At 47.0% G+C, this 12316-nt stretch overlaps 2 protein-coding genes across 2 annotated transcripts in view; both read right to left on the reverse strand.

Annotated features, from left to right (window-relative positions):
• Window positions 1-4299, reverse strand: part of ZNF292 (zinc finger protein 292) — an 82375-nt gene extending 78076 nt beyond the window's left edge. Inside the window, exons 1-2 of the mRNA XM_004580404.3 lie at window positions 4197-4299; window positions 3795-3997 (exon numbers count right to left, since the gene is read on the reverse strand). Of these exons, the coding sequence (XP_004580461.2) occupies window positions 3795-3968 (174 nt within the window). The 5' untranslated portion in view covers window positions 3969-3997; window positions 4197-4299. The remainder of the gene's footprint in view (window positions 1-3794; window positions 3998-4196) is intronic.
• Window positions 1-12316, reverse strand: part of LOC131479624 (jerky protein homolog) — a 151164-nt gene that overhangs the window by 121498 nt on the left and 17350 nt on the right. The gene's annotated exons all lie outside the window — the stretch shown is intronic.

Consider the following 12316-nt stretch of genomic DNA (forward strand, 5'->3'; position numbering starts at 1 on the left):
TAACCCTGTGGTCGGGAAGTTCTCAATAGATGGTGCATATCACTCAGTATCACATTCCTACTACAATCCTCATTCCACAACTTAATCTTGAATCAGTTAAGGGAGGAAATGCATCACATAAGGAGGGAGCTAAAGATCAAGGCTGGTCAATGGAGGAAGCAAGAGACAGAGACAGAGACAGCATGAATTGTAAAAGGTCCTTTTGCTAAGACTTTGTTATCAGCAGCATCAACTTCCAAGTTCTCAGCGGCAGACAATGGCTAAATAGATTACAGAAATCCCAGCGGGGTTGCCTGGCTGTCCATGCATAGGGAGGTGGAAATGCCTTCAGGTGGATGCAGAGACATCCGCCAGGCCCTGCCATGCAGCAGGAAATTCCTTGTGGCCCTACCTGCAATGGAACAGTTCTCTTCACATCTTCATGTCCCCCACACCCACCACACGGACCCCAGCAAGGATCCTCAAAAAACTCAAACAATGACTGCATCATATTGCAACAGAAATACACATTCAATGGAAATTAAATCAGGATGTCAACCACAACTGCACTCCCATATCTACTGTAGCACCATTCAAAAAGTCAAGCTATGGTATCAAGCTGTGTCTATCAATGAATACACACACACCACACACACAAATATTATTTAGCCATAAAAAGGATAAAACAGGACCACTGGTAACAACAATGATGAAACAGAGACATTATGTTAAGGGAAACAAACCAGACATAGAAAGACAAAGACAGCATGTTCTCACTCATGTGGAATCTTTAAAAGCTGTTCTCACAAGAGTGGTTACCACAAATAGAAGGAAAGGCAGAAAAAGGGAAGAGACACAATAGTCAATGGAATGATATTACAACCAGGAGTAAGTTGTAATAACCCATTACAAAGCAGGGTGACCATAATTCAAAGTAGAAGAGTGGATTTCAATCATACCAGAAAGAAATGAATAAATAACGTTCGAGGTGGAGGATACGCTAACTGCTCCTATTTCATCACTGCATAGCACACACGTAGCCAAGTTGCACATCATTTCACATAAATATCTACAACTTTGGATCAATTCAAATAAATGAAGCGAAAATGAATAAATCTCAATACTAATAAATTTGAATTCTGAAGTATATAAACTGACATTTATTCATCTCTGAAGTATGTGAATAGCTGTTTTACAGAAAAAGCTTAATGGAAAAAGTTTAATAGTATTTTCATGGTTAGAAACCAAGGCATACTTTCTAGTTCCTAGAATTTCTAGCACTACAGCTTGGTTTCTCCAATAAATTCTCTAACTGTAAACTACTTCTCATTCAAGCTCACTTCAAAATGTTAGGTATTACTGGCCAAGACACAATTTTAAAGAAGCAATGGCTTGAGTTATCTCCCTCTGACAAATCACTGGAATGAACAGGCTATTTCAAGAGTAGATATTTACAATATCTAAAAAATATTCTAGAGGGCTTCTAACATACTGTCTGTTCAAGTAATGGAAAATACATGCTGTCTGTTCAAATAATGGAAACTATTTTCAAATGCTTTAAAATTACTGTGCGAATGCAGAGTATGAAATGGTTGAAATGGTTGATAGTTTTTGAAATCTCCCATCATTTGTTTCATGACTGACATTCTAAGGTCAGTGTAATCAGTTGACAAAAACAATCTGTGAAGTAATCACTCAAATTAACACAGGGAATTAAGTTCATCCCAATTTTAAAAGTATTGTTTTTCACTAAACAATTTTGAAGTGATAATTCTGTGATGTCAGACACCCTGAAAAGGACTTGGTTGCTCAAGATTCTTTTTTTTTTTAAAAGATTTATTTATTTTTATTACAGCCAGATATACACAGAGGAGGAGAGACAGAGAGGAAGATCTTCCGTTCGATGATTCACTCCCCAAGTGAGCCACAACGGGCCGGTGCTATGCCAATCCGATGCTGGGAACCAGGAACCTCTTCCGGGTCTCCCACATGGGTGCAGTGTCCCAAAGGTTTGGGCCATCCTCGACTGCTTTCCCAGGCCACAAGCGGGGAGCTGGATGGGAAGTGGAGCTGCCGGGATTAGAACCGGCGCCCATATGGGATCCCGGGGCTTTCAAGGCGAGGACTTTAGCCGCTAGGCCATGCCGCCGGGACCGCTCAAGATTTTCTTTACCAAGATCAGTTACATTAGCTAGTCTTACAACCATGAGTGTCTACTGTGGAGAAAATGTCTTTCAGAAATGCTAGAAGTGAATACTTTCCACTGATTAAAAAGCTTATAAATGAAACATTTTCTACTCTGGGTATCATTAAAATCATTTTTATTTCCAAACAAATGTAAAGACAAATGAATAGGTATTGTGAAGCTACAGAAATGGGCAAATTTCATTAATTCTTTAATTCTACGACTTAAAGTTATGGCAGAATCTCTAGTTTTGCTACAGGTATTCACCAAACTCATGTTTCTTTAAGTGGAGCACTTTCACACTGCAGATAACCCTAGGCAAGTTACCATTTGATCTGTTTCTTTAAAAAAAAAATAGTTAACCACCAAATAATAATAAACTACATACAGCAATTCATGTTCTTCTGATTATGATTAAGTACTCTGTTCTGATAAAGAAAAGGCTTCAAAAATGTAGAGGATAAAAAGTAAGTGAAAACTGTCATCTACTCTGAACTGCTAAATAACAGCCCACAATTATTCTTGATACAATGATACTCTACCATGACAGAGGAAACTCCCCCGCCCCCCGCCGAGAAGACACTGTAACACCTTAGGCTACCCACAGCGGCAGTATTCCAAAGGCTTATGATCAACTGCAAAGGAGAGTCGAAACGCCAGCCCTGAATGAACTGTTAACATTCCACATCCCAGGTAGAAGCCAGGTTTACCAGCAAGCAATGTCCTTAAGCAAGAAAAAGAAGGAAAGGTCACAAATCGGAGCAGCACATCCTCCCGAACCTCGGTCCTCTCCGGCTTCACTAAGAATCCAGAGAGAAAACTCTCGCGGGTGGGTGTGGAGGGACTGGGACCGTACTCTTACAAGGGGGAAAACAAATGCAAAACGCAGCGCCGAAAAGTCACCCCCAAAGACACATTCAACCCTGGGACAGACGGCTGGGGGACAGCTCCCCTCCAGGGAGCAGAGAGCAGTCTTCCCCAGGGAAGCAGTGCACCAGGCAGGCAGAAACAGGAGGGGACAACCTTCGCCTGCACCGCCCCCCTCCCTCCTTACGAGAAGGGGTCGGCAGGGACTGCCCCTCGGAACATCAACAAAGGCCCCTTCAGTAGGGAGGCGAAACTCCGACAACAAAGGCCCCGAGACAAGAGGGGACTGGGACTGGGAGCGAAAGGGAGCGAAACGGAGCGGGTGGCAGGAAAGCGGGGCAAGGCACAGCCTTCGGGCCCGTGGGGGCGGAGGCGCGTCGGAGCGGGCAGCCGAGGTGCAGAGGCTCGGGGCCCCGTAATCCCCGGCGCACAATGCGGCCCGGCCTCGGCTCCCTGCTCGCCACCTTGCATGCTCGCAGCCTGCAGCGGCGGCCACCGCGCAGCCCCGGCTTCGGGGAAGGGCAGGGGAGGGGGGATTTTCCGCCCTGACCACAAGTCCCTTCCTTCCCCCCACCCCCCTGCCACCGAGCAGCCGGGAGCCGCAGCCCACACAAAGGCGCGTCTCTCCTGTTCTCCCGCCAGGGCGGCGGCGCCGATGATGCCAAGGCTGCCGACGACCAGCGTTCGGCCGCCCAGGCGCTCGCTCGCCCCGGTCCCCCTTTCTGGCTGAGGAAAGGGGGAGGGGACCACCAGGCGCCCTCACCTGGCACAACTGCTGACAGTACTCGGTGGCCGCTTCCACGGCCGGCACCCGGCTCTCCCGCAGCTGTCGCTCCAGCTCCTGGAGCCGCTCGCCCAGGCGCTGCAGCTCCGCGACGCAGCCGCCGCCGCCGCTGCCGCCACTCAACCTCTCCTGCTCGGCCTCTTCGTCCGCCATCTTCACACCCCGTTTCGTCGCGTACGCACCTGGGTCACGTGATAACACAATGCCACGTTCGGCGGGGTCACGTGCCGGGCGCGCTCGCACAGCGCCGAGCACGTACAAAGGGCCCGGTGGGGAGCGGGGGAGGGCGGGGAGAGTGGCGGGCGCGAGAGCCTCGGGGGAGGTGAAGGCGAGGGGAACAGAGAAGGGCGGGGCTGGGGCGGAAAGCCGCCGCCGACTCACCCCGGAGCGGGAAGTGGGCAGCGGTGGCCGGGAGAGGCGGGCCGGCGGTAGGCCTGCTCTCGGTCACGTGGGCGCCGGGGAGGGGCCGCGTCCGAGCCCGCCGTGGCTTCTCCCCGGCCCCCCGGCAGCCGTGTGTGGAGTGGACCCCCGTTCCTGAGAGGACGGCGCGGGGAGCGCTCCGAGAGGCCTGGGGAGAAATGGCTGCGTCTGCGAAGGGCCTGGAGGCGGGCCAGAGGCCGGGGAAGGGGGCGAAGGTAGAAGCCACGGACCACAGGGCGTTGGAGCGGAGGCGGGAGCTGTCTGGAGGACCTCCGGCTGCCCACCGGGCGCCGTGGGGAGGAGGGATCCCGGCGCGCCGAGCCCGACCTGCGCCCGCTCGCCGCCGCCTCCCTGGAATACGCGTTCTCTCGGGGTTGGCGGCAACAAAGGAGCAGCAAACTCCTAGTGCCTAGTGGAAAAGGCAGACTGGGAGGTCGTGGACGTTGTAACCAGATGAGTTTTAAGCCACGGGAACGTTTCTAGGGTAAATGATAACCGACGAATCTGTTTCACCGTGGTTTAAGACTCGGCAATAACGAAATCACCAACACCGAAAACAAGCTATATATGAAAACTCTTGGAAAGGAAATAGGCCAGTAAAAAAATAAAATGGTAAGGACTGTATTTTAAAAAGTCATAATGGGGAAGAGGAAATTGATGCTAAAATAAGCACAAGGTATTACACATACCAACATTCCCCCCCCCCCCGCCTTGGTGCTACCAAAGGAATTGTCAGATAAACAAAAGAATCGAAGACAGACTAGAAATGCAAGTGCATAACCCTAAAGTTCAAAACAGGAATATTTTGTTAATATTTGGGACAAGAGTCCTATCTGTCTTACAAATAAAAAGTATTTAAGTGAAGTACTTTATCCTTTTCTTGCATTTGTTTCTAGCATAAGCTCAAAAACAATGGATCCTCTTAGTTCTAGCATTAATGAAAAGTGCTATAGGCTTAGAATGTTTCAGCATGCAGTGATGGAGATGTTTTACAAGAGGCATTACTTAAGGGAAGCAGGCACAAGAAACCACCTATGAGAAACAGTATCACTTCCTCGTGTTACATAGTACCAAAGTAGACGCTTTGTTGGTTTGAGAAAGTCACATTGGAGTAAGTTCAAGAGGGAAAGGAAGGATACAATAGTATCACTGAGAGCTGAAAAGGTAACAGTCGCAGAAGATAGCGATTTCTAGTATTTTCACTATCAAGTATTTTACATATCTGTACCCACTGTCACCAATTCACCATTTTAAGATTTCAGTGAAAAATACAAAAACATGAGTCTAGGTTAATGTGTCAGTAAATTCAAGGACAGATAAGGAAGGTTAGTAAAATTTTCACTTTGCTAATTTTTAGAAAGGGGGTGGGAAGGAGCAGGAAGAGGAATAGAACCAGACTATTTTTAAAGGAACTGCTTAAAAAAATCTGTGAAAAACCTAGAATTAAGGTCATTTTACTGGCAAATTGGCTCTGAGCACAATCATCTGATAGCCACCAGCACGACTAGCTGTGTCACTTGCTTATTGTTCATTTTCCTTTGGGGGCTGGAGAGGAATCTTGGACCTTTTCTCCCAGTTTCTGCCTTCTCCCCGCCCCCCCCCCCCCCCCATACACATGGAAATGTTTAGACCCTAGTGAAATCCTAAGGACTGGGCGGGGGGCGGGTGGGTGGTGAGGAGGGGTCAGGGTTACAGTTCACCCTCATTTAGTGAGTACTTAATATTCACAGACACTGCTTGGTTTGGAGAAATCCAGGTTGAATAAAAACTATTCCTTGAGGCAGCTTATAATTTCAAAGTACTCTGCAATGACGATACGTAAAGCATTGAAGTGTTATATTAGGAAAATGTGTGCGGATGAAACTATGCCAATGAAACTATAACTGGAATATCCAACACATCCTGTGGAAGTGCAGATTTTTAAAAAAAAATGTACCCATGCTTTCACTGGTTGACGTCTTAGGGGTCTTCTTAACCTTAGAAAAGTTTTAGCAATAATTATCCATGATTTACTGTGCCTACATTCATTGGTTCCTTAAGTACCAAACTGACAGTTCATAGGATCTCTCTTCACCATCCCACCTCTCTCTCTCTCTCTCACACACACACACACACACACACACACACACACGCCTACCTACTTACTGATTTTTAGGGGAGATTAAGAACCGGCCCATCTAGAATAAACGGATAATCTCCTGGGTCCAGAAATGTAGGGAACTCCATCTCCTGGCGATCACCCATCCAGGTTTGAACGCAGTGCGACCGGCTGCTGAAGATGGGGAATTATCACAACGTACCCTCACTCCCCCATAGACTCAATTGCCAAGGCTGGAAGGCCTCTGCTCGCTCCTCCCTCCCCAACCCGCCGTGAGTGCAGCTGACCAAGTCCTCCTGGCCATTGGCTTTCTGGCCGGCCTGCCCCTGCCCCCGGGGACTGAGCCGTCAGCTCCACCGCGCCGACAACGCCTGCGGCCAGTGCGAGTTGCTCGCCTTCGCATCCTGGGCAAGCCCGGCCTCCATCCCCGCAGCTTTTCCACCCAGCGCAAACAGAGCGGGTCCGCGGCGCAGCTGGAGTCCCCTGGCTCCCGGGCAGAGGCCGCTTGGGGCCTTTGTAGGGGCAGGGCGTGGTGGGGCGACAGGAACGGAAAACAGACCCTGAAGGATGCTAGAGTCGGCGGAGGGCCGGCGCGCTGCCGGGTCTGGGCAGGTTCAGGTGGCTCTTGCCAGATGGACTGGCGTCGCCCCGGACCGGCCCCTAGGCATCGCAGACCTAAGTGCCCACGCCTGTCCGGTCCAGTCCGGTAGAAAAAATCCTCCCAGATCTCGGAATCAGCGCTGTTCCCGGGGGCACAAAGAGAACACGGGTGGAGGCCCTGTAATAGAACCGGTTGAAAACACCACGCTCTCCCAAGGGAAGACATTTTCCTTGAGAGGAGCAGCAAAAGGAGTTAAGCACAATATTGAGAATACAGGACAGACACTGCACCATATACTGCAACGATTCTGCAAGCACAGGAAGCCTGTGCTTTAACATTAATTTTTAATATTGCTCGGTTTTTAAGTTGTTAAAAAATTATTTTGAGAGCGAGAGAGGGAGGTTTCCCATTTACTGTTTGACTCCCTAAATGCTGGCACCAGCTGAGGCTAGCTGAGAGGAGCAGGTGGGTGGCAGGGAGCCAAATGTTTGAGTAATTATCTGCTGCCTCCTAGGATATAAGTTAGCAGGAAGCTTGAATCTGAATGGGAACAGAGATTGAAACCTATGCACTTGGATGTGGAATGCTGGCTAGACTGTGCCTGGCCAAGACAGGAGCCAGGAACTCCATCCTGATTTCCCACATGTAAGCATGGGTCTAAGGAGTTGGGTCATTTTACACTGTCTTCCCAATAGCATTAGCAAAGAGCTGGATCAAAAGTGGAAGAGCAAGGCCCGGCCCAATGGTTCAGTGGCCCACTCCTCACTCTGGGATCCCATGTGAGCCACTTCCCTTCCAGCTCCCTGCTTAGGGCATAGGAAAGCAGCAGAGGAAGACCTATAAAGCCTTAGAACCCTACACTGACATCAGAGATCCAGAAGAAACTTCTCATTTTGCCTCAGCTCAGCTCCGTTGTAGCCATTAGGGTGTGAACCAGCAGATGGAAGATATTTCTCTCTGTCTCTCCTTCTCTTTATAAATTTGATCTACCTTTCCAATAAAAATATATAAATCTTTTTTTAAAAATGTAGGAGAGCAGTAGAGTTAGTGTTGATATGGGAAGCTAGTGCTATAGGCAGCAAATTAATCCACTGCACCATGAAAGCCCTTATTGGTCTCAAGATCTCTCTCTTTTGCTCCAATTCTGCCTTTCAAATGAAGAACTACACCTTAAAAAAAAAACCTTAAGAATTAAATCTGATGCTTCAAAATATCTTCATCTTATTCAAGATTTTGCCTTTTTGAATCATTTAGATCCTAAGCCTGTAATTCAATGCCTGACACATATTCTTAATAAAAGCACACTTCAAGTCTTTGGTTCTGAACAGTTTCTTCCTTGTCACTTAAGAATTTTCTTCTTGAGCCTGGTATGATGGCTCAGTGGCTAAATCCCCTTGCAAGTGCTGGGATTCTGTACGGGTGCCAGTTCGCATCCTGGCTAGTCCGCTTCCCACCCAGCTCCCTGCTTGTGACCTAGCAAAGCAATAGAGGATGGCCCAAAGCCTTGGGACCCTGCACCTATGTGGGAGACCCAGAAGGAGCTCCTGGTTGCTGGCTTTGGATCAGCTCAGCTCTGACTATTGTGGCTACTTAGAGAGTGAACTAGTGGATGGAAGATCTTTCTCTATGTCTTTCCTTCTTTTTGTAAATCTGCCTTTTCAGTAAAAACAGATAAATTAGAAAAAAAAGAATTTTCTTTGAATATGTAAACATTTGTGTGTGTGTCATTACCCCACTTTCTTAAATAAGTCAGCTCATACCACTCATTTAGGCAGTTTTCAGCCTTCTTGTTTTTTAAGATTTATTTTTATTTATTTGAAAGAGCGGCAGAAAAAGAGAGGCAGGCAGAAAGAGATCTTCTGTCTGCTGGTCTATTCCCCAAATGGCAGCAGTGGTGGGAGCTGGGCCAGGCTGATGCCAGGAGACAAGAACTCCACCCAAGTCTCCTGTGTGAGTTGCAGGGATCCAGGTATGTGCAGCAACTTCTGCTGCTTTCCCAAGAGCATTAGCAGAGAGCGGGTTCAGTAGCAGAGCAACCAGGACTGGGGGAACTGGAGCTGCCACAGGGCTGGTCATTACAAGATTAGTGTAATGTGCTGTGCCACAGTGTGGGTGCCTTAACCATCTTCACCTTCGTCTTCTCCTCCTCTTTCTTCTTCTTTCCCTTCTTGTTCTCTTACCCCTCCTTCTCATTCTTTTTTCTTAATAATTCATTTAGAAATCTTTTCAGGGTGAATATCTGGCCTAGTAGTTAAAACGCTGGTTGTGTTACCCCTAGGACACATCAGAGAGTATAGGTTCCTAGCTTGATCCTGGTCCTAACTCTGACTTCCTGTTAATACACTCCCTGAGAGGCAGCAGGAATGGCTTCAGTGGTTGAGCCCCTGTCAGCCATGTGCGGAGTCTGGGTTGGTTTTTCCCTGACCGAAAATTGAGCTTTGTAAGCATTTGTGGAGTAGGGCAGCCAATGGCAGTGTTTTTTGTCTTTCTCAATTTTTTTTCTAATACAAATTTTTCCATAGCAACATTATATTTAATATTCATATGCTATTCTCCAGTACCAATAAAATAATTTAGTTATTTCATGAATGAAACATTTCATATTAGTTAAATATTTAATAATAATATTTAAACTTCAAAAATTTAACAAGGATTAGGTGACTTTCCTTGGGTGCATATCTGATTAATGGAGCAAGTAATTTCTGCAGGATAAATTCTCAAAGAGAAATAGTTGGTTCAAAAGTAAAGCCTGATTTTTTTTTGAGCCTGATTTTAATTGTCAGATTGCCAAATTGTCTTTTTTTTTTTTTTTTTTAAGAATTATTTATTTTGGGCCCGGCAGCGTGGCCTAGCGGCTAAAGTCCTCGTCTTGAACGCACCGGGATTCCATATGGGCGCCGGTTCTAATCCCGGCAGCTCCACTTCCCACAACTGCTGGTGCTGCACCGATCCAAAGCCGGGAACTTCCTGGTCTCCCACATGGGTGCAGGGCCCCAAAGCATTGGGCCGTCCTCGACTGCTTTCCCAGGCCACAAGCAGGGAGCTGGATAGGAAGTGGAGCTGCAGGGATTAGAACCGGCGCCCATATGGGATCTAATGTGCCCAAGGCAAGGAATTTAGCTGGTAGGTCATTGCGCTGGGCCTGCAGCCTCTTATTTTAAGGATGGGAGGTAGCAACACTCTCAGGCATCCCAGTGTTTGCAGCACTGGAGCATAGTTTGAAAAGCGAGAAGCATTCCTTGCTGAGCACTGAGTGGCACAACACAGCAGGGATGTGGAGCTGAAAGCAGAAACCATGAGAAATTCATGTTTTCTTTGCCTGTCAAATGCATGAAATCAGGACTTCAAAATGAACCAGATGTGTTTCTAATGAACTTTTAAGATTACAGTGAAACATTGTTTCTGTATCTTTCAAAGAATCAATGTGTTGCTATTCACAGAATTATTAGAAACAGTGCTATACTTCTTTATTTGAAGTTTCAAAGGTATAATGATAAAGCTGGTTACACAACAAACTCAGTCTTTCAGATTTTCTTCCATTCTTCATAGACAGTATTTGACTTATATGGGAAGCAAAGAAATAGTAACCAGTCGCTATTACTTTCTGGTATGATTTTTTTTTTTTTTTTGCTTAGAACTTTTACAGTTTTTCATATGCTCTCCCTTCAAAGCATATTAAAATCAAAGACTCTCATTCTACTAATACATGTGTTTTGTGTTTGGTGGTGTGGTTTAACAGGTTAAGCTATGGCTTGTGATGCCAACATCCCTTTTCAGTCCAAGTCCTGGCTATTCTGCTTCTGATCTAGATCTTTGCCAGTGAGCTCCCATGTGGAAGAAACAGTTGAGTTCAGGGTTCTGGCTTCCTGTTTTGGCCAGTCAAGAAATGAACTAGCAGGTGAAAGTTTCTCTCACTCTCTCTCTCCCCTGCTTTCTCCTGCTCTCTCCCTCTGCCTTCCAAATAAATAAAAATAAATGTTATAAATGTTTTATTTTTTTCAGCATTTTGTTATTACTTCTCCTGATACAGTTTTATAGGTATAGGGATTCTCCCCTACCTTTCCCCTTCCTCTTTCCCCAGTTTTCCCTCCCAGCCCTTATCCCCATATTATTACAGTCAACACCCAGAGGTAGAGACAGTCATTTGATGTCACCTTAGAGAGCCTGATGCAGGAAGAAGGTTCCAAGGGTGCTGCTTGAGTGGTCTTGATAGTTGTGAGATGCTGTAGGCTTTGTTGCACCATGGTTGAGAAAATCTTCATAGGATCTATTGGCTTATTAGGTCCACATCACTGTAAATACAGATAGCCAGAAAAGCTATCCAATCTGTTATGTTTTCCATCTTTTGATGAGGTACTGGCAGCTACTGTTGGATTAGATGAGTGGGGTGTCATATTTTTCATGTGCATTTCACCACATGGGTATTGGTAACTGAAGAGGCCCAGGCCTCTTGTGATCTTTCCTGGAGCCTGCATCTGAGTCCAGCAGTCTAGCTGGTGAGTCCCTCAGGAAACCTTGCCTGTAGAGTGTTCAGACATAAATCTTGTGTGTGCCAACTAATGTAGCATCAGGTTTGGTCCATTAGCCACATCAGTCAAAGTGCACACTGGTGGATGCAGCGCCTGGTCAGTTCCCCTCCCAATCCCATTTCTCATGCAAATTGGCCTAGCCCAGCTCAGCCTGTGACAGGCCCAGCCTTCACCAGCAAGTGCTTTGGCCTAGTAGGGGCAACCTTCACCAGGCCTTTCCCCAGTCCCACTTTTTGCGCAAGCCAGTAGATGTTGTAACCTGGCTCAGCCCATTCCTATCCACCTCCCTCTGACCAAGCACTCACACGTCAACAGGTGCTGAAGCCTTGTCCAGCCTGGCTCACCTCTGGCCCTGGCTTTTTTGTTCACCAGTGAGAGTTACACCCTAGCAGGAGGAGTATCCAAAGTGGGGCTGGCTCCTGAAATAAATCTTTTTAAAAACCTCATCTGTTTTGGATAGTTCAATAGCTCTCAATTGCTGTCTATCTTGTTGCTCCAAGCATAATGAAATCCCATCAGGATCCAATGGCTAACCTAGTCCACCGTAGAGTCTTCACTTGCCAACACTTGACTGGGGGAGCTGGTCAATTGATTCTGCCTTCCTTCCTCTGCTATGATACCAGGTATCCTCTGTTGACTCCAGTGGACTGCCATATTCTCCATGTGCATCTGGATATGCTGTCCACTGCTCTGTCTAAGCCACTGAGGAAGCCCAACTCTGACACATGCACTCCATGGTCAGACCGTGGAACATGCATTTCTTCCCATGGTTGCACTTCTAAGTCTAGTGGTTCATCTGGGGTTATCCCCAAAGACACCTCATCTGAGGTGATCCCAGACCTGATTCTTGTGT

Source organism: Ochotona princeps, chromosome 1 (assembly GCF_030435755.1).
Source record: "Ochotona princeps isolate mOchPri1 chromosome 1, mOchPri1.hap1, whole genome shotgun sequence".
Taxonomy (NCBI): domain Eukaryota; kingdom Metazoa; phylum Chordata; class Mammalia; order Lagomorpha; family Ochotonidae; genus Ochotona; species Ochotona princeps.